This window comes from Embiotoca jacksoni, unplaced genomic scaffold (assembly GCF_022577435.1).
Source record: "Embiotoca jacksoni isolate LCO1_2020_lvr unplaced genomic scaffold, fEmbJac1.0.p SCAF_103, whole genome shotgun sequence".
NCBI classification, from domain to species: Eukaryota; Metazoa; Chordata; class Actinopteri; family Embiotocidae; genus Embiotoca; species Embiotoca jacksoni.
Genome location: NW_027185234.1, coordinates 106,516 through 133,208, shown reverse-complemented (window position 1 = coordinate 133,208; position 26,693 = coordinate 106,516). Strand labels below are relative to the sequence as shown.

Sequence of the window (26,693 nt, the reverse complement as noted above, 5' to 3'; positions counted from 1 at the left end):
AAGAGCAGCTTCAGTCCTGTGTTGCTGTCGAAAGCCTGACTGGAAGACATCAAAACACTTATTTATGGCTAAGAAGTTATTCAGCTGTTGAAAAACCGCCTTTTCAATTATTTTACTTAAAAATGGGAGGTTTGATATTGGCCTGTAATTTTTCATCATTGCAGAGTCTAAATTAGCCTTTTTTAGGAATCTGCTGATTGGTGCCCCAGTGGATAAGAGGCTGGGGAAGCCAGGCAGACAATCCTGTGGGCCAGCAAGCACGTTACATTTTGTGTGCGTAGGTGTTGTGTGTGCCAGTGCGTTGGTAGGTGACCATTTAGCTAGATTGTTTATTGTGGTAGATTAAGCATTGCTGAGTGTCGCTTTATCCCTTGTGGAAAAGAGTTTTAAGTTTGTGCCTTCTATGGTCGTTTGATTTATGGTTAATAAATCCCTTTTGTTTATTAATTTGTTGCCCATGATCCTTTTTCCCTAGTTTATTTACATTTCTACTCCCCGCCTGCCCTAGACATCAGTCGGGGGACGTAACAGTGAACAGGTATTCAGTCTGATTGACAGGTGCTCCTCATATTTAGTCAATCAGTCAATCAGACTGATTGACATCCTGATCCTGAGGCTGCGGTGCTCATCGCTGTCTGTGTGTGAACCTGACGACTGCTGGCAGTAACTACTGTCTCCGATCAGTCAGACTCACTGAGACACAGTGAAGAGTCTCTGTTGGACAGACAAACATCAGCAGGAAGTCTCAGAACGGAGCGCTGGATCGGTTTAATGTCGTAGATTTACAGACACTGTTTATAAAGCGAAAAAATTTCCCCTCGGGGATTAATAAAGTACAAATAAAATAAATAAATTAAATAAAATAAATAAAGTACAAATAAACTCACTCGAATAAAGTCTGAATTTATTGTCAGTCATTTTAATGTTCACGGTATAAAAGCAGACATGTGGAACGTTTGTGTGCTCTGCAGAAACAGGCTGATCAGCGGGATTGTTGGTTTCCAGCTGGAGACACAATGATGTCACATCTCTACATTATGTCCTGCAACATAAAGAGTGTTATTGATCCCCACAGGAATCCAAATCCAGAAACACCTGAGAACAAGTCAGAGGAAGACATTAACAGCAAAGAGGACGAAGGACACCGAAGTCTTGTGGAGGTTCTGTTTCCTCAAGCGACCACGTCGGTGTTCAGTGATGTGAACCATTAACTATTAAAAAAACAAAAAAATGTTTAAATCAAGAAATCAGACGTTTGCTAGCCGGTCAGTAAAAAATGATTTATAGGATTAAAACCACTTTGGTTGTTTAATGGAGAGCTGCTGCACCACGTCACCATGAGAGTGTCAGAGTCCTTCCAGCAGCAGACGGGTCCTCTGGGGTCTAACCCTCCCAGGCCTGCAGGGAGGTCAGCCTAGGTCTAACCCCCCCCGGGCCGGCGCGCCACAGCCGGTGGCCGACTGCTGGTGAGTCCTCAGGTTGCAGATCCAGGCAAACCTCTTCCCACACTGCTGGCAGCTGAAGGGTTTCTCCCCGGTGTGAACTCTCTGGTGCTTCTTCAGGTTTCCGGCCTCAGAGAAGCGTTTCCCGCAGGTTTGGCAGTGGAAAGGTTTCTCCCCCGTGTGGACTCTCTCGTGGGCCTCCAGGTTGGACAAGCCGGAGAAAGCTTTGCCGCAGGCTCGGCACACGTAGCTCTTCCTGCGACGGTCGCCGGGCACGACGCTGACCGACGAGTTGTTGTCGTGGCGATCCAGGAGGCGGGCTCGATGCTGGGCAGCAATGGCCATCTCAAGCCCAGCCAGCACTGCTGTGGATCCCGTGACAGGGAGAGGGGGCGGAGCCACGGTGGAGCTGATACCGGAGACACTTGGCGCCTTGGAGCTGCAGGACAGCGAGCTCTTTGCACAGCGGATCCTGTTCCGATGCTGCAGCAGCTGAGCCGGAGAACCTCTCATCACGCCAGCTGCTCTGCTCCACGGAGGCTGGGAAGCTGCCGGCATCCTCAGAGCGGTGGACACAGAAGTCCCTGCAGACCAGAGGAGAGACACAAGCAGTCAGCAGATGTCCAAAGAGCCCGATTGGACCGCTGAGGACCGTTTCCAGCAGAGACAATAGTCGTCTCCCAATCAAGTTGTTACCTTGGTAACCTCCACCCCCCCCCCCCCCAACCACCAGCCCCCTTCACCCCATCCCATCTCATTCTCCAGTCTATTGCTCCAGACCTTCTTCCTTTTCTCTCCATCTCATCAACACTTCTCTGTCAACGGTCTGTTTCCTGAACTCTCTGAAGGAGAGAGTGAACCCTCTCCTGAAGAAACCCCCCCCCCCCCAACCTGTCTGAAGTAAACAACTACAGACCGTCTCTCTTATTCCACTTCTTTCTAAAACTCTGGAGCGAGCTATCTTCAACCAACTCTCCTCCTATCTCCACCATAATAACCTTCTTGACCACCAGTCTGGTTTCAACAGACCACTCAACAGAGACGGTCCTCCTTCTGTCTCTGAGCAGCTTCACACTGCTAGAGCAGCCTCTCTGTCCTCTGTCCTGATCCTTCTAGACCTTCTGCTGCATTTGACACAGTGAACCACCAGATCCTTCTTTCCTCCTTCAGGACCTCGGTGTCTCAGGCTCTGCTCTCTCCCTGTTCTCATCCTACCTCAACGACCTCACCTACCGGGTAACTTGGAGAGGATCTGTGTCTGAACCTTGTCCTCTCACTACTGGTGTCCCTCAAGGCTCCGTCCCGGGTCCCCTCCTCTTCTCTCTGTACACCGACTCTCTCGGCTCTGTCCTTCACTCGCATGTCTTTTCCTACCACAGCTATGCTGATGACACCCAACTGATCCTCTCTTTTCCAGATCTGAAACACAGGTAGCAGCATGAATCTCTGCCTGTCTGACTGACATCTCTCAGTGGATGTCCTCACACCACCTGAAAATCAACCTCCACAAGACCGACCTGCTCTTCCTTCCAGAGAAAGACTCTCCCACCCTCGACCTGACTACTACCTTCAACAACTCTGTTATCCCGACCCTGACTGATAAGAACCTCGGAGACACTCGACAGTCAACTCTCTCTTACTGCCAACATCACTGCAACAACACGTTCCTGTAGATACATGCTGCACAACATCAGGAGAATACGTCCTCTTCTCACTCAGAAGGAGGTTCTGGTCCAGGCTCTGGTGCAGATTCTGGTCCAGGTTCTGGTCCAGGTTCTGGTCATCTCACATCTAGACTACTGTAACTCCCTCCTGGCAGGTCTACCTGTTCGTACCATCTGACCTCTGCAGCTCATCCAGAATGCAGCAGCTCCACTTTAACCTCCTAGATTCACTCACACTACTCCACTCCTCCTCCTCCTCTTCCTCTTCCTCCTCCGCTCCCTTCACTGGTTACCAGTAGCTGCCTGCATCCGTTTCCAAACATTGGTACTTGCGTACCGTGCTACGAACAGATCGGATCCAGTCTACATCCAGGACATGGTCCAACCTTACATCCCAGCCCCTCCCTCCACTCTGCTTCTACCAATCAGCTTGTTGCTCCTCACTGAGTTAAACACTCTACAAAATCATGACTGTTTGCTGTCCTGGTTCCTAAATGGTAGAATCTGAACATCTTCCACCACAAACTAAAAACACACCTCTTCAGACTTTACCTTGAACAGTAGAACTTTAGTATCTTAACATGGAACTTACTGATAGAACTTTGTAGTTTGGCTTTCTGGAAGAAATTATATTTTCTTTATTCTTGCTGTTGCTGTTGTTCTGGTTTTGTACCCTCATGGTTGGAATGAACTTATTGTAAGTCGCTTTGGATAAAAGAGTCAGATAAATGAAATGTAATGTAATGTTTCAGCAATATCACACCAGAGGGAGCTTTAACGGGATTAGTGATGCCTTCGAGACCGAGGTGGCGACGTCAGCATCACTGAAGTGTTAAAACACCCTCCAGTGTGATACTGTGATACAAAGAGTCACAGCTCTGTTGATCCTTTCAGATCTCAGCAGTAATTACTTCATCAACTTCTTCAGCAATAAAAGTCTCACTATCAGGGAGATAATTGGGCAGACCCTTCCTGTTACTGTCACTGATGTGTTGCTAAGCAACAGCAGCCCTGAAAGCAACTGTAGGACCAGATTTATATTTTGAACATTTCTCTCCTGTTGAGCTCTCTGAGCTAACTGCAATTATTTCCTCCTCTGGATCATCTACCTGTCTCCTGGATCTCATCCCAACTAAACTCCTTGAGGAAATCTTCCCTTTAATTAGTGCTTCCATATCAGATGTAACCGGCTATGTACCGCAAGCTTTTAAAGTGGCTGTAATTAAACCTTTACTTAAAAAGAATCTTGATCAGCTGTTTTAGGAAACTAAAGACCGATTTACAACCTGACGTTTATTTCTGAAATCCTGACAGATCTAATAGAACCACATCATCCTGATATATCTAATAGAACCACATCATCCTGATAGATCTTATAGAACCACATCATCCTGACGGATCTTATAGAACCACATCATCCTGACGGATCTTGCAGAACCACATCATCCTGATTAGGTTAGGTAGGTTAGGTTACTTTATTCATCCCCGAGGGGAAATTTTTTCGCTACAGCAGCATACAGAAGCAATAAGATAATACTAGAATAATAGAAAACAATAAAATAGCAGTAAAAATATGAAATATGAAATATAAAATGCACAGTATATACATTATATACAGTATATATATTATATACAAACAACCAAGAAACACAGTCAACAGTATTATTGTTATGTGATGGATTTTGCCAGATGTGAGTTATTGTACAGTCTTATTGCTGTCGGCAGGAATGATCTCCTGTATCAGGAACGATCTCCTGTATCGGGAATGATCTCCTGTATCGGGAATGATCTCCTGTATCAGGAATGATCTCCTGTATCAGTAATGATCTCCTGTATCAGGAATGATCTCCTGTATCTGGAATAATCTCCTGTATCTGGAATGATCTCCTGTATCGGGAATGATCTCCTGTATCTTGAATGATCTCCTGCATCAGGAATGATCTCCTGTATCTGGAATGATCTCCTGTATCTGTCCTTGTGACAGCGGAGCTGGAGGAATCTTTTGGAGAACATCCTCCTCTGTCCCTGCAGCAGGTGGTGGAGAGGGTGGTCAGGATTATCCAATATGGATAATAGTTTGTTCAGCGTCCTCCTCTCCACCACCTTTTCCAGGCTGTCCAGTTTGTAGCCGATGATGGAGCCGGCCTTCTTAACCAGTTTGTTAAGTCTGTTGGTGTCACCGGCTCCAATGCTGCTCCCCCAGCAGACCACAGCGAAGTACAGTTCACTGGCCACAACAGACTGGTAGAACATCTCCAACATCTCGCTGCACACATTGAAGGATCGAAGTTTCCTCAAGAAAAAGAGTCGATTCATCCCCTTCTTGTAGACAGCGTTGATGTTGGTCTTCCAGTTCAGTCTGTTGTCATGGAGACACCAGGTACTTGTACTCTTCAACCATGTCCACCTCCTCTCCCAGAACTCTCAGCGGTTGTGGAGCCGTCGTTTTCCTCCTGAAGTCGACCACCATCTCTCTGGTCTTGGCCACGTTCAGAAGGAGGTGATTTCTACCAGCCCACTCCACAAAGTCCTCCACTACTGCCCTGTACTCGTCCTCCGTCCATCCCTTATACACCGTCCACTGACTCCTCCTCTCGTCCATCCCTTATACACCGACCACTGACTCCTCCTCCCGTCCATCCCTTATACATCCGTCCACTGACTCCTCCTCCCGTCCATCCCTTATACACCGTCCACTGACTCCTCCTCCCGTCCATCCCTTATACATCCGTCCACTGACTCCTCCTCCCGTCCATCCCTTATACACCGTCCACTGCAGAGTCATCAGAGAACTTCTGCAGATGTCTTGACTCTGAGTTGTACTGGAAGTCAGTTGTGTAGAAGGTGAACAGGAAGGAGACAGAACAGTTCCCTGTGGAGCTCCAGTACCACTGACCACCGTATCAGACAGCACACTGCCCAGACGGACAAACTGTGGTCTGCCTGTCAGGTAGATAGATATCATCCTAATAGATCTTATAGAACCACATCATCCTGATAGTGTTACGTGGTGGGGTGTTTTTCCAGGACCCAAATGCAAGCTCACAGACTCAAGGTTTTCAAGTTCCAAAAATACAGTCTTTATTGTCCAAAAAATAAACAAACAAAAAACTACAAACCAAAAGGTGGCACCGAGCGTGTCCACTTTACGTCCAGTCGGGAGGGCAACTCAACCGACAGCTCCAGGGGGACACGGGTAACAGGACAGCCGGCAGACCAGCGGAAGGGACGGCGTCAACAATCTTCCAAGCCGGGAGGGCAACTCCACCGACTGGTGATTTTGACGGGGATATCCGCAGGAGACACAGAGGCCGGAGGAACGGGAACAGGTACAGGACTGACGGAGAGCTGACGGAGAGCAGACAGAGGACGGACGGGGAGCAGACAGAGGACGGACGGGTGGATAACAAAAAATGCACTGACAACCAGAGTTGTGCAGGGGCAGGTTCCATATAGTCCGGGGAGGTGATCAGGGAGATGCAGCACACCTGCAGGTGGTGATCAGGGGTGAGTGGCTGCATCTGCTGGGACCGGTGAGGGGCGTGGCCACGAGAGGTGAGGGGCGTGGCCACAGACAAAGACAGGGGACACAGGAGGAGAGGTGATCGGGGGCAAAACGGAGGAAAAAACTGAACTCCTGACAGATAGATCTAATAGAACCACATCATCCTGATAGATCTTATAGAACCACATCATCCTGACAGATCTTATAGAACCACATCATCCTGACAGATCTAATAGAACCACATCATCCTGACAGATCTTATAGAACCACATCATCCTGATAGATCTTATAGAACCACATCATCCTGACAGATCTTATAGAACCACATCATCCTGAGAGATCTTGCAGAACCACATCATCCTAATAGATCTTATAGAACCACATCATCCTGACAGATCTTATAGAACCACATCATCCTGACAGATCTTATAGAACCACATCATCGTGATAGATCTAATAGAACCACATCATCCTGATAGATCTTATAGAACCACATCATCCTGACAGATCTAATAGAACCACATCATCCTGACAGATCCAATAGAACCACATCATCATGACAGATCTTATAGAACCACATCATCCTGACAGATCTTATAGAACCACATCATCCCAACAGAGATCTTCTCTCAGCCTACTTGTGGTTCCCAGAGTTTCCACCAGCAGGATGTAAATCAGAGTTTCAGTTTTCAGGCTCCCAGTTTGTGTTCAGGAGCAGAAACCCTCTCGAGCTTTAAGGTTCCACTCAAAATGTTCCTTTTTGATAAAGTTTATAGTTGAGCTGCTCAGGTGAACCTGAACCATCCTGCAGTTCTGCTGTTATAGACCGAGGCTGCTGAGGAACCTCCCATGATGCACTGGGCTTCTTACCTCTCACTCTTTCACTCTCTATAACTCATATCTCACCATCACATCTCATTAACTTCATCTTTTTCTCTCCCATAGTTTCTTCTTATTATCTGTTGTCTCCATTCAGTTCCTTCACTCGTGTAGTTTCTGTTCTTTCTGTTCCAGATGTCCCGTCATGGAGCTGCATGTCTCTGCTCTGTGATTGGTAAAGGGAGTTTTTCTTCCGTCTGTTGGAGGTTTTTCTCCCTAAAAGAGGAGTTTTTCCCTCCTAGCTTATGTGGGAATTGTTGAATTGTTGGTTTCTCTGTATAATATTTTAAAGTTCTGCTGTAAAAACTTTAATGTGTTCAGTGCCATGAAATAACCTGTGTTGTGATTTAGCGCTATATAAATAAAATTGAATTGAAATTAATTGAATAGTGTGATCTCCATTTCCATGGCAACACAATGGGTATGACTAACAACTGGAAAACAATCAGTAGACTGTTATGTAACGTATGTAACGTTTACTATTCCAGGAAGTAGTCCGACCCTTAGCAACCACCTAGCAACAGAGAGGATTTCTTGTCTCCAACTGAATAAATACAGAACATAGAAACACTAAACTGATCAGCTAGCTCAGTCTGGTTGGAACAAAGATATCTGATGAACAAAGATATCTGATGAACAAATATATCTGATGAACAAAGATATCTGAGGAACAAAGATATCTGATGAACAAAGATATCTGATGAACAAAGATATCTGATGAACTAAGATATCTGATGAACAAAGATATCTGATGAACAAAGATATCCGATGAACAAAGATATCTGTTGAACAAAGATATCTGATGAACAAAGATATCCATGTTCTCATGTGTTTTTAACATTTTAGCTCCGTGTCATGTGTTCAAACCAAACCGGTCCAGCTAGCCTCCTCTAGGATTGTAAGTGCGTGACTATCCGTGGTGTTACGGTACGGGTGCTCGGAGCGACCAAAAAGGACCAAAAGAGACCCGACTTCACCAAATGGGTCATTTAATAGAACTATAACAAGTAGAAACCACATTATATTACATATTATATGAATTTCTATTCTAATTCTATATTCCCATTGAGGAGGTGGAGGGATATTTCCAGTGATGAGCAGGATGTGATGTCATGATTTGTTCCAAATGTTCTGTTGACCAATCAGATCTCTGGGGAGGAGCTACTTGTTGTATAATAAAATATCACAAATAGATGAGTGTAATCTGTCGTTTGGTACATAAAAACGAACAGATGGAAGCTCTAATAAAGTCCAATAATAAATACCGATAGATGAGTCACAGGACAGGATTATTTAAAACAGCATGAAAAGCTGCAGAACAAAAGCGTGGCGTGTCAAGAGAAGAGGATGTTACCTGGTGATGAAGAGGAGAAACTCTGCCTCGATGATGAAGAACCTGAAGCACGTGGTGGCTGAAGCGCCTGCCGAGGCTGCGTCTGGGTCTCTACGATGATAACGCCGTCCTCCTCACATTTTGCTGAGTCATCATTGGTGCAAGGGGCCGAGTCGTCATCAGGAGCCCAGCGGGTGAAGAAGGTCTCCAGTTCGAACAGAGAGTACTCAGAGCTCACTGGGTTGTTGGTACCGGACGTGTTGGTGTCTGAGACCTTCAGCTGGACCGCCGCCATCCTGCTGGACTCCTCTGATACCACGGGGGTCCGCTCTGCTGCTGCCAACTGGGGGGAGATGGGATTTAAGGATGTCAGTCTCATCAGGGTGGAGACAGATGTCTGTGTGAAGGGACACGGTCTTATTGTGAAGGGACACACTCTTATTGTGAAGGGACACACTGTTAATGTGAAGGGACACGCTCTTATTGTGAAGGGACATGCTCTTATTGTGAAGGGACACACTCAATGTGAAGGACACGCTCTTATTGTGAAGGGACATGCTCTTATTGTGAAGGGACACACTCAATGTGAAGGACACGCTCTTATTGTGAAAGGACATGATGTTAATGTGAAGGGATACGTTCTCAATGTGGAGGGACATGCTCTGATTGTGCAGGGACACGCTTTTATTGTGAAGGGACACGCTCTTATTGTGAAGGGACACGCTGTTAATGTGAAGGGACACGCTCTTAATGTGCAGGGACACACTCTTATTGTGAAGGGACACGCTCTTAATGTGAAGGGACACGCTCTTATTGTGAAGGGACACTGTTAATGTGAAGGGACAAGCTGTTAATGTGAAGGGACATGCTGTTAGTGTGAAGGGACACGCTCTTAATGTGCAGGGACACACTCTTATTGTGAAGGGACACGCTCTTAATGTGAAGGGACACGCTCTTATTGTGAAGGGACACTGTTAATGTGAAGGGACAAGCTGTTAATGTGAAGGGACATGCTGTTAGTGTGAAGGGACATGCTGTTAATGTGAAGGGACACGCTCTTATTGTGCAGGGACACGCTCATATTGTGAAGGGACACGCTCTTATTGTAAAGGGACACGCTGTTAATGTGAAGGGACATGCCCTTAATGTGGAGGGATGCGCTCTTAACGTGGAAGGACGCGCTCTTATTGTGAAGGGACACGCTGTTAATGTAAAGGGACACGCTGTTAATGTGAAGGGACATGCTCTTATTGTGAAGGGACACGCTGTTAATGTGAAGGGACATGCTCTTATTGTGAAGGGACACGCTGTTAATGTAAAGGGACACGCTGTTAATGTGAAGGGACATGCTCTTATTGTGAAGGGACACGCTGTTAATGTGAAGGGACACACTCAATGTGAAGGACACACTCTTATTGTGCAGGGACACGCTCTTATTGTGAAGGGCCACAATGTTAATGTGAAGGGACACACTCTTATTGTGAAGGGACATGTGGGAATCAGAACACTTTACTGATTTTATTGTGTCACAATTTTATAGATTTATAATAAAAACACAAATTCATGTTTGTTTGTGAAATGTTTTAATGATTTCAGTTCAAACTTTACAAAACTGTGACACAATAAAAAAAAATGTGACCGCAGGAAGTTCTGTTCAACCATTTGGACCCACCACTCATTCAACTGTTTTCTACAGAACCCTGTCAGAACCCTATCAGAACCCCATAAGTACCCCCATTAGTACCCCCATCAGAACCCTATCAGAACCCCATCAGAACCTCCATCAGAACCCCCATCAGAACCCTATTAGAACTCATCAGAACATTAGAACATGTATACGAGTGGTTCTACAGAGTTCTGCTGAGTCGGGGTAACGGTACCTCTCAGCATGAAGCTCGCTTCGTACGATTCTACACATTTCAGAACGCAGAGATAATATAAAAAAAACATTGTCTTTTATTTTGAAATGTGTTGACGTTTAATAGCTCATGGACCATCAGTCGAACTAAGATTTAAGGTGCACGCTGTCAACAAGAGAAAATATATACGACAGATGTCAGCGATGATCGTAACACTAAAGAAATACATTGTAGAAAAAAGTTAATGATTAAGTTGAACGGTTAAAATCTGCAGTTTGATCTGTAGAGCGAAGAACCGCTGCTGCTAGCAGGCTAACGCTGCTGCTAGCAGGCTAACCCTGCAGTTGCCTGCTGCAGCTGATAAACAGCAGCTGGTGCTCTGACAAATCGGTCCTCCTGGAACTGAAGCTACAGACCTTCAGTTCCAGGAGGACGTAAAGAGACTCCTGATGGAAAGCGAGCGTCCTGCGCTGAAGCTCGTACCGTTACAGCCCTCAGACCTCTACTTCCTGTCGCCCGTTCTGTTGAGCGAGGAGGTCATTCGCGTGCCGTGTCTGTAAATTACAGAGGGATTGTGAAACATGACGCTTGTTGTGGCCCTCCGTCCTCCAGCTAAGACGTCCCTGACAGCCCCGTGTCCTGAGGGTGGTGTCTCTTCTGGTGCTTCTTCAGGTTGCTGGGGTCGGAGAACCTCTCGGGGCAGAGCGGGCACTCGTACGGTCTCTCTCCGGTGTGGATGTTCCTGTGGATCTTCAGGTTCCAGAACTGGGAGAACTTTTTGCCGCAGATGACGCAGCCGTACGGTCTCTCTCCGGTGTGGGTCCTCAGGTGGGACTCTAAGTTGGCCGGAGAGCGGAAGCCTTTCCCACAGAAACTACAGATGTAAACCCTCTTCGTGGTGCTCTGACTCGACCCCTGAGCAGACGGTCCCACCTGCATCTGACCTGACGCCTGAGAGAGGCCGGACTCGTCCGACAGATCAATAACAGGAAGCTGCTGTTCAAAGGAAACGGGGGGGAAACCTCGAGAGCTCCTCTCTGCTGAGCCCTCAACAGCCAATCCCCTCCCAGAGCTGCCAGGCTCTGCACCAATGAGAGAGCCCGGCAGGTATGAGAGGGGAGCGCAGTGTGAGGACGGCCCCGGGAGGCTGTCACCATAACCAACCCCCCCATTAGTCCACATCGAAGAAGGGCCATAGCTGACCTCTAAGAAGCCCCGCCCACAGTCCTGCAGGTCAGACAGCTGATTGGAGGGGGTCTCTTCAAACGGCAGCGCTCCTCTGTAGTCGTCTGTGCTCGACTCCACCAACCCTGCACACAGAGAAACATGTTCAGAGTTTTCACAGGACGCTCTGGTCCTTCATTAGAGAGGGACGGACCACCAGTGATGCTTACATAACACAAAACAGTGAACACCCTGCAGCTCCAGTTTACCAGTGAAAAGGAAGTGGGCATTTTATTTTGAAATTCCGACCAACTGCTAACTAAGCACGTAAGAGACAGCAGTAGAGACATGTGACCCTGTGAGTCGTGGTGGACGTGTCCTCTCACCCTCCTGGATGCTGAGGCTCGTCTGGTTCACTGTCACCGGCTCCGCCTCCTCCACCTTCACCAGAACCACATCCGGCTCGTCATTTTTCTGCACACACAACACGGAGGAAACGTGTTACCGCAACACACAACACGGAGGAAGCGTGTTACCGCGACACACAACACGGAGGAAACGTGTTACCGCAACACACAACACGGAGGAAGCGTGTTACCGCGACACACAACACGGAGGAAACGTGTTACTGTGACACACAACATGAAGGAAACATGTTACTGCGACACAACACGGAGGAAACATGTTACTGCGACAACACGGAGGAAACATGTTACTGCGACACACAACACGGAGAAAACATGTTGCTGTGACACAACACGGAGGAAACGTGTTACTGTGACACAACACGGAGAAAACATGTTACTGTGACAACACGGAGGAAACGTGTTACTCCGACACACATCACGGAGGAAACGTGTTACTGTGACACAACACGGAGAAAACATGTTACTGTGACAACACGGAGGAAACGTGTTACTCCGACACACATCACGGAGGAAACACATTCAGAGCGACTGTAGCTGCATCCAGTCTACATCCAGGACATGGTCAAATCTTACATCCCAGCCCGCTCACTCCTCCTTCTCCTCCTCCTCCTTCTCCTCCTCCTTCTCCTTTTTCTCCTCTTTTACCTTGAACAGTAGAACTTTAGTATCTTAAAATAGAACTTACTGATAGAACTTTGTAGTTTGGCTTTCTGGAAGAAATGATATTTTCTTGATTCCTGTTGTTCTGGTTTGAACCCTCATGTTGAAATGAACTGATTGTAAGTAGCTTTGAATAAAAGAGTCAGATAAATGTAATGTAATGTAATGAAATGTAATGTAATGAAATGTAATGTAATGTAATGTAATGTAATGAAATGTAATGTAATGTAATGTAACGTAATGAAATGTAATGTAATGTAATGAAATGTAATGTAATGAAATTTAATGTAATAAAATGTAATGTAATGTAATGTAACGTAATGAAATGAAATTTAATATAATAAAATGTAATGTAATGAAATAAAATGTAATGTAATGAAATGAAATGTAATGTAATGTAATGTAATGTAACGTAATTAAATGTAATGTAATGAAATTTAATGTAATAAAATGTAATGTAATGTAACGTAATGAAATGAAATTTAATATAATAAAATGTAATGTAAAGAAATGAAATGTAATGTAATGTAACGTAATGAAATGTAATGTAATGTAATGAAATAAAATGTAATGTAATGTAATGAAATGTAATGTAATGAAATGTAATGTAATGAAATAAAATGTAATGTAACGTAATGAAATGTAATGTAATGAAATGTAATGAAATAAAATGTAATGTAATGTAATGAAATGTAATGTAACGTAATGAAATAAAATGTAATGTAATGAAATTTAATGTAATAAAATGTAATGTAATTAAATTAAATGTAATGAAATAAAATGTAATGTAATGTAATGTAGCAGCTGATCACTGGCGGTCTGAGTGCAGGCGATGACAAAACTCTAAATCTCTCTAAACTCTTTAAACTCTGTAAACTCTCAACACTTTAAACTCTGTAAACTCTTTCAACTCTAAACTCTTTAAACTCTCAATTCTCTAAACTCTTTAAACTCTGAACTCTTTAAACTCTCAACTCTCAAGTTTAAACAAGATTAAAGTAATCTTCGTCACACCGACGTCTTCAGAGATTTAGAACACGCCATGGAACTCTTCATCAGAGATCTTCATCTTCATCAAAATTCTTCATCTTCATCAGAGGTCTTCATCAACAGAGGTCTTCATCTTCATCAGAGGCCTTTATCATCAGAGGTCTTCATCTTCATCAGGGGCCTTTATCTTCATCAGAAGTCTTCATCTTCCTCAGAGGTCTTCATCTTCCTCAGAGGTCTTCATCATCAGAGGTCTTCATCTTCATCAGAGGCCTTTATCTTCATCAGAAGTCTTCATCTTCCTCAGAGGTCTTCATCATCAGAGGTCTTCATCTTCCTCAGAGCTGAGGTCAACACCATAAGGAGGATTTTTACGCTGCATCATATTAATCCAGAGACCAGAGACGTCCTCTGAGACCAGAGATGTCCTCAGAGACCAGTTAAGTCCTCAGAGACCAGAGACGTCCTGAGAGACCAGTTAAGTCCTCAGAGACCAGATACGTCCTGAGAGACCAGTTAAGTCCTCAGAGACCAGAGACGTCCTCTGAGACCAGAGACGTCCCCTGAACCCAGAGACGTCTTTGAGACCAGAGACGTCCTCAGAGACCAGTTAAGTCCTCAGAGACCAGAGACATCCTCAGAGACCAGAGACGTCCTCTGAGACCAGTTAGGTCTTCAGAGACCGAAGAAGTCTTCAGAGACGTCCTCTGAGAAGAGTTAAGTCCTATGAGACCGGAGACGTCTTCTGAGACTAGAGACGTCTTCTGAGACCAGAGACGTCCTCAGAGACTGTGACAAAAATCAATAATAATAATAAATTAATGATGATCACTGATCGCAGATGAAGTTTATTTAACTGATGTTTATTGTTTGAGTTTAAATCACAGCAGCTGATTGGTTCCTGAACACGTTATTTACAATATTATTATTTGATTCTTTAGGTAATGTGATGAGGATTTTACATGCATGTTGTTCTGTAGTGTAGAAGAGAAACATGTGAAGCATGTTGGAGGGACATGCCATGACTCAGCAGTTTATTCAATGTGGAAAATAAACAGATGTTTAATTTTGATGTTTTCATCACACACAGCCAGACACACACAATATACACACAACCAGACACACACAACGATATACACACCGATATACACACAGCCAGACACACAACGATATACACACAATCAGATACACACAACTATATACAGTGGTGTGAAAAAGTGTTTGCCTCCTTCCTGATTTCTTATTTTTTTTTGCCTGTTTGTCACTTAAATGTTTCAGATCATCAAACAAATTTAAATATTCGTCAAAGATAACAAGTAAACACAAAATGCAGTTTTTAAATGAAGGTTTTTAGTATTAAGGGAGAAAAACAATCCAAACCCACATGGCCCTGTGTGAAAAAGTGTTTCTCCCTAAACCTAATAACTGGTTGGACCGCCCTCAGCAGCAACAACTGCAATCAAGCGTTTGTGATAACTTCCAATGAGTCTTTTCCAGCTGTGGAGGAATGTTGGCCGACTCATCTTTACAGAGTTGTTGTTGTAATTCAGACACATTGGAGGGTTTTCCAGCACCAACCTCCTTTTTAAGGTCATGCCACAGCATCTCAATAGGATTCAGGTCAGGACTTTGACGAGGCCACTCCAAAGTCTTCATTTTGTTTTTCTTCATCCATTCAGAGGTGGACTTGCTGGTGTGTTTTGGATCATCGTCCTGCTGCAGAACCCAAGTTGGCTTCAGCTTGAGGTCACGAACAGATGGCCGGACATTCTCCCTCAGGATGTTTTGGTAGACGGTAGAATTCATGGTTCCATTTATCACAGCAAGTCTTCCAGGTCCTGAAGCAGTAAAACAGCCCCAGACCATCACACTACCACCACCATGTTTTACTGTTGGTATGAGGTTCTTCTTCTGAAATGAGGTGTTACTTTTACTCCAGATGTAACGGGACACACACCTTCCAAAAAGTTCAACTTTGGTCTCGTCAGTCCACAGAGTATTTTCCCAAAAGTCTCGGGGATCATCAAGATGTTTTCTGGCAAAAATGAGACGAGCCTTAATGTTGTTTTTGCTCAGCGGTGGTTTTGGTCTTGGAACTCTGCCATGCAGCCATTTCTGCCGAGTCTCTTTCTTCTGGTGGAGTCATGAACACTGACCTGAACTGAGGCAAGTGAGGCCTGCAGTTCTTTGGATGTTGTTGTGGGGTCTTTTGTGACCTCTCGGATGAGTCGTCTCTGCTCACTCGGGGTAATTTTGGTCGGCCGGCCGCTCCTGGGAAGGTTCACCACTGTTCCATGTTTTCTCCATTTGTGGATAATGGTTCTCACTGTGGTTCTCTGGAGTCCCAAAGCTTTAGAAATGGCTTGAGAACCTTTTCCAGACTGATAGATCTCAATTACTTTCTTTCTCATTTGTTCCTGAATTTCTTTGGATCTCAGCATGATGTCTATCTTTTGAGGATCTTCTGGTCTCCTTCACTTTGTCAGGCAGGTCCTATTGAAGTGATTTCTTGATTGAGAACAGGTGTGTCAGTAATCAGGTCTGGGTGTGGCTCGAGAAATTGAACTCAGGTGTGATGAACCACAGTTAAGTTATGTTTTAACAGGAGGGACAAACACTTTTTCACACAGGGCCATGTGGGTTTGGATTGTTTTTATACCTTAATAATAAAAACCTTCATTTAAAAACTGCATTTTGTGTTTACTTGTGTTACCTTTGACTAATATTTAAATTTGTTTGATGATCTGAAACATTAAAGTGTGGCAGACATGAAAAAAAATTATATATACTGTATATATATATATATATGTGTTTCTTGGTTTGTTTGTATATAATATATATAGATATATAATGTACTGTATATACTGTGCATTTTATATTTTATATTTTTTACTGCTATTTTATGCTTTTCTATTATTCTATTCTATTATTTTATTCTATTATTTCTATTGTTATCGTATTGCTTCTGTATGCTGCTGTAGCAAAAAAATGTCCCCTCGGGGATTAATAAAGTAAGTATCTACCTACCTACAACCAGATACAGACAACGATATACACACAACCGGACACAACAATATACACACAATCAGACATGCACAACGATATACACACAACCGGACCCACAACCAGAAACACACAACCAGACAAAAAACGATATACACAGAAACAGACACACACAACGATATACACACAACTGGATACACACAATCAGATACACAACGATATACAAACACACACAACGATATACACATAACCACATACACAACGATATATGCACAATCAGACACACACAACCAGACAAACACGATGTACACACGAGACACACATAACCAGACACACACAACGATATACACACAACCAGAAGCTTTAAACGATGTACACACAATCAGATACACAAAACCGAACACACACAACCAGAAACACAAGACCAGACACACACGATATACACACAACCAGACAAACAACGATATACACACAACCAGACACGCACAACGATATACACACAACTGGAGACACAACCAGAAACACAACGATATACACATAACCACATACACAATGATATACGCACAATCAGACACACAACCAGACACACACGATATACACACAACCAGACAAACAACGATATACACACAACCAGACACACACAATGATATACACAAAACCGAACACACACAACCAGAAACATAAGACCAGACACACACGATATACACACAACGATATACACACAACCAGACACACAACGATATATATACACACAACTAGACACACAACGATATACACACAACCAGACACACACAACGATATACACAACCAAACACACACAACCAGAAACACACGACCGAACACACACAACCAGAAACATACGACCAGACACACAACGATATACACACAACCATACACACACAACCAGACACGCACAACGTTATACACACAACCGGACACACACAACCAGAAACACAATGATATACACATAACCACATACACAACGATATACACATAACCACATACACAACGATATGCACACAATCAGACACACACAACCAGACAAACACGATATACACACAACCAGACACATGATATACACACGACGAGACACACATAACCAGACACACACAACTATATACACACAAATACACACACACAACCAGAAACACATGACCAAACACACATAACCAGACGCTTTAAACGATATACACACAATCAGATACACACAACGATATACACAAAACCAGACACACAACGATATATACACACAACTAGACACACAACGATATACACACAACCAGACACACACAACGATATATACACACTAGACACACAACGATATACACACAACCAGACACACACAACGATATACACAACCAAACACACACAACCAGAAACACACGACCGAACACACGATATACACACACACAACGATATACACGATATACACACAACCAGACACACAACAATATACACACACAACGATATACACACAACCAGACACACACAACGATATACACAACCAAACACACACAACCAGAAACACACGACCGAACACACGATATACACACACAACGATATACACGATATACACACAACCAGACACACAACAATAATATACACACAACTAGACACACACAACCAGAAACACATGACCAAACACACACAACCAGACACACACAACGATATGCACACAACCAGACGCTTTAAACGATGTACACACAATCAGATACACAACGATATACACAGAACCGAACACACACAACCAGAAACACAAGACCAGACACACACGATACACACAATGTACACACAACCAGACACACGATATACACACAACTAGACACACAACGATATACACACAACCAGACACACAACGATATGCACACAACCAGAAACACACGACCAGACACACACAACAATATACACACAACCACACACAACGATATACACACGACCAGACACACACAACGATATACACACAACCATTCACACAATATACACACAACCAGACAGACAGTGATATACACACAACCAGACACACAACGATACACACAATCAGACACGCACAACGATATACACACACCAGATGCACGATATAGACACACACAACGATATCCACACAACCAGACACATACAATCAGATACACACAACCAGACACACACCTGGGCTGATCCTCCTGGTGACTAAACTCTGATAACATTCTTAGAATTGTGACGTTTTCAAAGATTTTTCCACAAAAGTTCAGAGTAGTTCCCACCTGCACCCTTCAGAGAGCTCATGAGCAGAGACACTGAGGAAGACTGAGAGGATGAAGAGTTCATCAATCAGAGAAAAAAAGTACAGCGAGGTCAGAGAAATATTCTTGAATGACATTTACGAAACTCCAGATTACAACCCGTTTCTGAAACAGGAGACGCTCTGTAAAATGGAAATAAAAACAGAATTTGATGATTTATAAAGCACAAACTCAATATTTAAAACAAAATAAATCAAAGACAACAAATGTTGAAACTGAGAAATTTAATTATTTTATTAAAAATATCTGCTCATTTTGAATCTGAGCAGCAACACGTCTCTAAAAAGTTGTGACAGGATCAACAAAAGATGGAAAAGCTGTGTAAAAACAAAAAACAAAAAAAACTGTTGGAACATCTGACAACTAACCAGGTTACCATGGCAACAGATCAGTGACATGATTGGGTATAAAACGATGATTTCAGAGAGGCAGAGTCTCTCAGCAGTGAAGCTGGGGAGAGGTTCACCACTCTGAAAGACTGTGTTGGAAAATAGTTCAACAACTAAGAATAATGTTCCTCAACGTAAAATTGCAAAGAATTCATCAAACACTACATTAATTAAAAGATTCTACATTAAAGATTCAGAAAATCTGGGGAAATGTCTGCACGCAAAGGACGAAGCTAAAAACCAACAGAGGATGGTGGTGATCTTCGGGCCCTCAAATTATTCAAAACACACTATTCTGGAGTGGAAATCACTGCATGGGCTCAGGAACACTTGTGAAAACCATCGTCTGTGAACACAGTTCATCGCTGCGTCCACAAATGCAGGTTAAAACTCTCCAAAGAAGAAACCAGATAGAAACATGATCCAGAAACACCGCCGCCTTCTCTGGACCGAGATCATTGAAGATGGACTGAGGTGAAGTGGACAACTGTCCTGAGCTCTGATGGATCACAATCTGAGATTCTGTTTGGAAATCATGGACGCTGCATCCTCCAGGTTAAAGAGGAGAGGGACCATCCAGCTTGTTATCAGCTCAGTTCTAAAGCCAGCATCTGTGATGGTACAGGGATGCATTAGTGCGCATGGCATGGGTAGCTTGAACATCTGGAAGGAAGCATTAATGCTGTATGATATATTCAGGTTTTGGAGCAACATATGCTGCCATCCAGACAACGTCTCTTTCAGGGAAGGTCTTGTTTATTTCAGCAGAACAACGTCCAACCACATTCTGCACGTATTCCAACAGCATGGTTCTCTAGTAGAAGAGTCCACTGATAAACTGGCCTCCTGCAGTCCAGACCTGTCAATCATTGAAAACATCTGGAGCATCAGGACATGAACAATACAACAAAGGAGACCCTGAACTGTTGAGCAGCTGAAATCCTCTATCAGGCAAGAATGGGACCACATTTCACTTTCAAAACTCCAGAAACTGGTCTCCTCAGTTCCCCAACGTTTCCAGAGTGTTGTTAAAAGAAAAGTTGATGCAGCTCAGTGGTGAACATGATCCTGGAACAACTTTATAGAGACGTGCTGCTGACATCAGATTCACAATGAGAATTTATTTTTAGAAAATAACGATTTCCGTTTCAACATTTGATATGTTGTCTGTGAACTGTTTTCTATTAAATAATAAAAATTTGTGATTTAATCATCATCACATTCTGTTTTTATTTACATTTTACACTCACTACTGTTTTGGAAACAGGTTGTATATCTGCAGGACAATGTTTGTTTGAAAGTGATGAAGATGTTTGATGAGTGCAGAAATGACGAGTGTTCAACCTTCAGCACTGATCACAAACACTTTCAGACTCGTATCGACACGCAGTTCATTTTATTTCCATTGGAGGTCACTGTCCATTCTGTCCCTTTATCACCAAGACAGCTTCTTCTTTTTTTTTTTTTTTTTAAATCAACCAATCACATCTTTTAAAGGGATGTGTCACCTGGCAACGGGGTCTCCCACACCTCCTCACTCCTTTCTTTACTCAGAGTCTTAGCAGATCAAATCAAATCTTCAGGCTCAGTAAGAATCTCCCGGGTTCAGAACATCAGAACTTCTGTCCGATAACGCGACCAGATCCAAAGAAAACCACCGAGACTCTTCACAAATCACCACAAGATGGAGGAGAGTTATTTCACCTTTTTAATTGTCTCAGTGGAAACATGAAGACTGATTGATGGCAGCAGAGGGAACAGTTTAATAAGTATTGCTCATGTTCCTCCTCCCTGATCATCGTCTGTCTGCTAGCAGGTCCCGGTCCAGCAAGTCCCGGTCCAGCAGGTCCCGGTCCAGCTCTGTACAACATGATGCAGCTCTGACGCTCCTGTTTGAGAAATGAAGTGTGTTCATGTCCGTGTTGATTCTGATTCGACCCGATCCTCCTCCTGCTCTAACAGCCGGAGTCATCAAACCCAAGCGAGCCAATCACATGAAGCATGAGGTCTCTGTAGTGACTGACCAGGTTCTGCTCCACCTGAAGTGGTCGTGTCCAGTGATCAGAACGTCTTCTACCTGCAGAGACAGAGGTTCAGTTCTTTTCCCAGACGTCCTCGTCAGTCTTCATTTCAGGGTGACTCTTGTGCTGGTGTGTTTTCAGGTTGCGTATCCAGGCGAAGCCTCGGCCACACAGCCCACAGCTGTAGGGTTTCTCCCCGGTGTGGACGCGCTGGTGCTTCCTCAGGTTGCCGGCCTCTGAGAAGGTCTTCCCGCAGGTGGAGCAGCTGAAAGGTTTCTCCCCGGTGTGGACACGCTGGTGGATCTCCACCTTCTTGGGCCGGTTGAAAGCTTTGCCGCAGTAGCTGCAGACAAACAGTCTCTCCTTGGCGGGTCGAGGAGGCCCTTTGTTGCCGTCACTGAAGGACGCGAGGGGGGCGGGGCCGTAACGAGTCCAGCCGTTAACACCGCAGGAGGTCGACGGGAAATCCGCCGCCGCCAGCGAGTACGAACATGACGGCCTCCGAGCCGCCGCTTCGCCGCCCGACGGTTCGTCAAGAAACCCGGGAACCAGCAAGGCAGTGCTTCTACCGACGTCACACAACACGTCAAACCGAGAGTCTCCGCTGCCCTCGTCCACATACCGGACCGGGTCCACGGCTCCCAGCCTGGCCGAACCACCCAGATCACACACAAGGAGAGGAGAGGAGCCACTGACCTCCACTCCTCTGCTGCCGACGCTCAGACTCCTCCTGCTGCTCTGGGTCTGGGTCTGGGTCTGGTTCTGGGTGGAAGCAGACTGGGTGTCCTGCTGTCTCTGACCTGCAGCTCCACGAGGGACCGACTCCAGCAGTCCTTCAGAGAGACAAGAGCAGGACACTTAGTACAGTCTGTCCTCTGATGTCTGTCCCTGAGGACCGTCAGTGGGGACACATGCAGCAGAGTTTTGTCTGGACTCACCGTCGTCTCCAATGAGCGGAACGTCTTCTTCTGTTTGTTCACCGCGGGACATGTTGGCCTCCACCACCTCCTCCTTCACCTGCAGCACCTCCTGCTCCACCAGCTCCACATCTGGGGACTGAACAACAGGCAGGTCAGGGAGAACTGACTCCTCCTGACTCCGCCTGTAATCGTCTGCGTCCGTTTGTCTCCGTCTATAATCGTCTGTCTCCTCCTGTCTCCTAAAGTTTCCTCCTGTCTCCCACTGTCTCCGTCTGACTCCCTCTGTCTCCCAAAGTTTCCTCCTGTCTCCCTCCGTCTCCTCAAGTTTCCTCCTGTCTCCCCGTGTCCGTCTGTCTCCTCCTGTCTCCGTCTGCAATCTTCTGTCTCCTACTGTCTCCGTTTGTCTCCGTCTGTCTCCTACTATCTCCGTCTGACTCCATTGGTCTCCGTTTGTCTCCATCTATAATCGTCTGTCTCCTCCTCTCTCTTAAAGTTTCCTCCTGTCTCCCTCTGTGTCCGTCTGTCTCCTCCTGTCTCCCTCTGTCTCAGTCTGACTCCATCTGTCTCCCTCCGTCGCCCTCTGTCTCCTAAAGTTTCCTCCTGTCTCCTCCTGTGTCCGTCTGCAATCGTCTGTCTCCTCCTGTCTCCCTCTGTCTCCCTCTGTCTCAGTTTGACTCCATCTGTCTCCCTCTGTCTCCTAAAGTTTCCTCCTGTCTCCCACTGTCTCCGTCTGACTCCCTGTCTCCTAAAGTTTCCTCCAGTCTCCCTGTCTCCGTCTGTCTCCTCCTGTGTCCGTCTGCAATCGTCTGTCTCCTACTGTCTCCTTCTGTCTCAGTTTGACCCCATCTGTCTCCCTCCGTCTCCTAAAGTTTCCTCCTGTCTCCCCCTGTGTCTGTGTCTCCTACGGTTTTCTCCTGTCTCCCTCTGTCTCCTACTGTCTCCCTCTGGCTCTGTCTGACTCCATCTGTCTCTTAAAGTTTCCTCCTGTCTCCCCATGTCCGTCTGTCTCCTCCTGTCTACGTCTGCAATCGTCTGTCTCCTACTGTCTCCGTCCGACTCCTACGATCTCTGTCTGACTCCGTCTGTCTCCACCCTGACTCCATCTGTATCCCTCTGTCTCCTAAAGTTTCCTCCTGTCTCCCCCTGTGTCCGTCTGTCTCCTCCTGTCTCCGTCTGACTCCATCTGTCTCCGTCTATAATCGTCTGTCTCCTCCTGTCTCCTAACGTTTCCTCCCGTCTCCTCCTGTGTCCGTCTGTCTCCTACTGTCTCCTTCTCTCTCTAACTCCATCTGTCTCCTAAAGTTTCCTCCTGTCTCCCCGTGTCCGTCTGTCTCCGTCTGCAATCGTCTGTCTCCGTTTGTCTCCGTCTGACTCCTACGATCCCGTCTGTCCCCACCCTGACTCCATCTGTATCCCTGTGTATCCTAAAGTTTCCTCCTGTCTCCTCCTGTGTCCGTCTGTCTCCTGTCTCCGTCTGCAATAGTCTGTCTCCTACTATCTCCGTCTGACTCCATCTGTCTCCCTCCGTCTCCTAAAGCTTCCTCCTGTCTCCCCGTCTCCCACTGTCTCTTTCTGTCTCCTCCTGTTTCCCTCTGTCTCCCCCCTGTGTCTGTCTGTCTCCTACGGTCTCCTTCCGTCTCAGTTTGACTCCATCTGTCTCCTAAAGTTTCCTCCCGTCTCTCCCTGTGTTCGTCTGTCTCCTCTGTCTCGTCTGTCTCCTAAAGTTGCGGTGCAGAAACCCGGACCCTAATGGAGGACTTACCATCGTCTGGATGTCTTCAGAGAGGACGGTTTCATGGGCAGCCTCCCCTGCAGCGGCCCGTCCAGACCACAGAACCACATCCAGCTGCCGCTCAAACACAGAACCTGCACAACAGGAAGGCAGAGTGAGTCACAGAATCAGAACCTTCAGGTACCTCCCAGTCCATCACAAATCCAGAACCTTCAGGTCCCGCCCAGTCCGCCACAGAACCTTCAGGTACCTCCCAGTCCACCACAGAACCAGAACCTTCAGGTAGGCGATATGTCCAGTTTAGTTGCTCTTCCTCTTAGCTGGAAGCATCCGTTCTTCATGTGAACACATCAGTGTGACGTGTCGCTGTATTTAATCAGGCTTCACACACACGAGTCGCTGGTTCTTACAGGTGGACATCTACAGGTGGACATCTATAGGTGGACATCTACAGGTGGGTGGAGCCTCTGAAACTTCATTGATTCATGAAAAATATCTGCTTATTTTAAATGTGATGGCAGCAACACCTCTCAATAAAGTCAACAAAAGATAATAAAAACCACCTGGTGGAACATTTGACAACTAACGAGGTTACCATGGCAACAGATCAGTAACATGATTGGGTATAAAAGATGATTTCAGAGAGACAGAGTCTCTCAGCAGTGAAGATGGGGAGAGGTTCACCACTCTGAAAGACTGTGTTGGAAAATAGTTCAACAATCTAAGAATAATGTTCCTCAACGTAAAACTACAAAGAATTAGTGGATTTCATCGTCTACGGTTCATAATATCATTAAAAGATTCAGAGAATCTGGAGAAATCTCTGAACACAAGGGACAAGGCTGGAAACCAATATTGGATGGTGGTGATCTTCGGGCCCTCAGGCAGCACTGCATTAAAAACACACTATTCTGGAGTGGAAATCACTGCATGGGCTCAGGAACACTTGTGAAAACCATCGTCTGTGAACACAGTGAACGACCTGCTGCTGCCATTCAATTAGAAATGAACAAATATTTTTCTTAACACAATAACATTTATCCGTTTCAACATCTGTTGGTAGTCTTTGGTCTATTGTCAGTTAAATATGATTTACAAATCATCACATTCTGTCTTTATTCACACTTTACACAGCGTCACTGTTTTAGAAACAGGGAGCGGACTCTCGGATGATAATCTGACCGGAGGACGGAGCGGACTCTCGGATGATAATCTGACCGGAGGACGGAGCGGACTCTCGGATGATAATCTTACCGGAGGACGGAGCGGACTCTCGGATGATAATCTTACCGGAGGACGGAGCGGACTCTCGGATGATAATCTGACCGGAGGACGGAGCGGACTCTCGGATGATAATCTGACCGGAGGACGGAGCGGACTCTCGGATGATAATCTGACCGGAGGACGGAGCGGACTCTCGGATGATAATCTGACCGGAGGACGGAGCGGACTCTCGGATGATAATCTTACCGGAGGACGGAGCGGACTCTCGGATGATAATCTGACCGGAGGACGGAGCGGACTCTCGGATGATAATCTTACCGGAGGACGGAGCGGACTCTCGGAGCTTGTCGCCGCTGTTGATCTGCACCCTCGGTCGGCTACTGTTCATGGCGCTCTCCCGGAGCCTCCTCTCGGCATTTCCTCGGGCCATCTTGAGCTCCAGCAGGTGCAGCTTCCTCTTCAGGGCCTTGTTCTCTCTCTGGCACTGAGACATCTGTAAACTCACCACCGCGTAGTCGTCGTCCACCAGTTTACAGATCTCCGCCACCGCCGCGTTAGCCAGGACCTCCATGATGGAGGCCAACTGAGTCTGGAAAGCCAGACGGCCGCTCATTGTTCCCGCGTTGCTCCTGGGTCGCTCCGTCGGTTTAAAACGCCGAGTTGCGGGTTTAAAAACGGCGGTAGTCTGGTCGGACCGACAGGCAGTTTAATACCGAGCGGGTTAACAAGCTAACAGGCTACAAGAGCTTCTTCTGACGATAAAGGCCCGACCGCAAACATTAGACGTCATTTCCGGTTGGACGGAGACCGTAAGAACCAGAATAGAGGCGCGTTCGTGTTTGAGTTGATATACGGCTGAAGAGAAGGAGCAGCAGACTGCCATCAGTCGGACCGGTTCTGCTGTACTGAGTGTTGGTAGTGATGTAGGTCCTGCTGATAGATCCACATTAAACACCTGCTCCTCTGTCAGACGGGATCTTTAATGAAACATGAGTTCAAATCCCTCTTGGTTGTTCACCACTCACTGCACCTCTCTTCTGTGGTATAAATAGTAAATAAGTGTTTTTAGAAACACAGCTTGTTCTGAAACATTTTCAAACCACACATGAAATATAATGTAATGTAATAAAATGTAATGTAATGTAATATAATAAAATGTAATGTAATAAAATGTAATGTAATATAATAAAATGTAATGTAA

General features: G+C 45.4%; 1 protein-coding gene across 1 annotated transcript; it reads right to left on the bottom strand.

Moving 5' to 3' along the window:
- Positions 1-887: 887 nt before the first annotated feature.
- Positions 888-26,276, bottom strand: LOC138213714 (uncharacterized). The gene is made up of 8 exons (XM_069174970.1): positions 25,811-26,276; positions 24,299-24,402; positions 22,555-22,672; positions 22,313-22,449; positions 12,233-12,320; positions 11,886-11,992; positions 8,845-9,166; positions 888-2,026 (listed from the first exon to the last, which is right to left on the bottom strand). The coding sequence occupies exons 1-8, from the start codon at positions 26,103-26,105 to the stop codon at positions 1,410-1,412; spliced, it is 1,788 nt and encodes a 595-aa protein (XP_069031071.1). The 5' UTR covers positions 26,106-26,276; the 3' UTR covers positions 888-1,409.
- Positions 26,277-26,693: the final 417 nt, after the last annotated feature.

Excerpts from the sequence above, each read along its gene's own strand:
- LOC138213714 (XM_069174970.1), bottom strand. The coding sequence starts at position 26,105 with ATGAGCGGCCGTCTGGCTTTCCAGACTCAGTTGGCCTCCATCATGGAG. Across the intron at positions 9,167-11,885 it reads GTGGGCGGGGCTTCTTAGAG|TTGGCAGCAGCAGAGCGGAC; the intron begins GTCAGCTATGGC and ends ATCTCCCCCCAG. Across the intron at positions 2,027-8,844 it reads TTTCTCCTCTTCATCACCAG|GGACTTCTGTGTCCACCGCT; the intron begins GTAACATCCTCT and ends TCTGGTCTGCAG.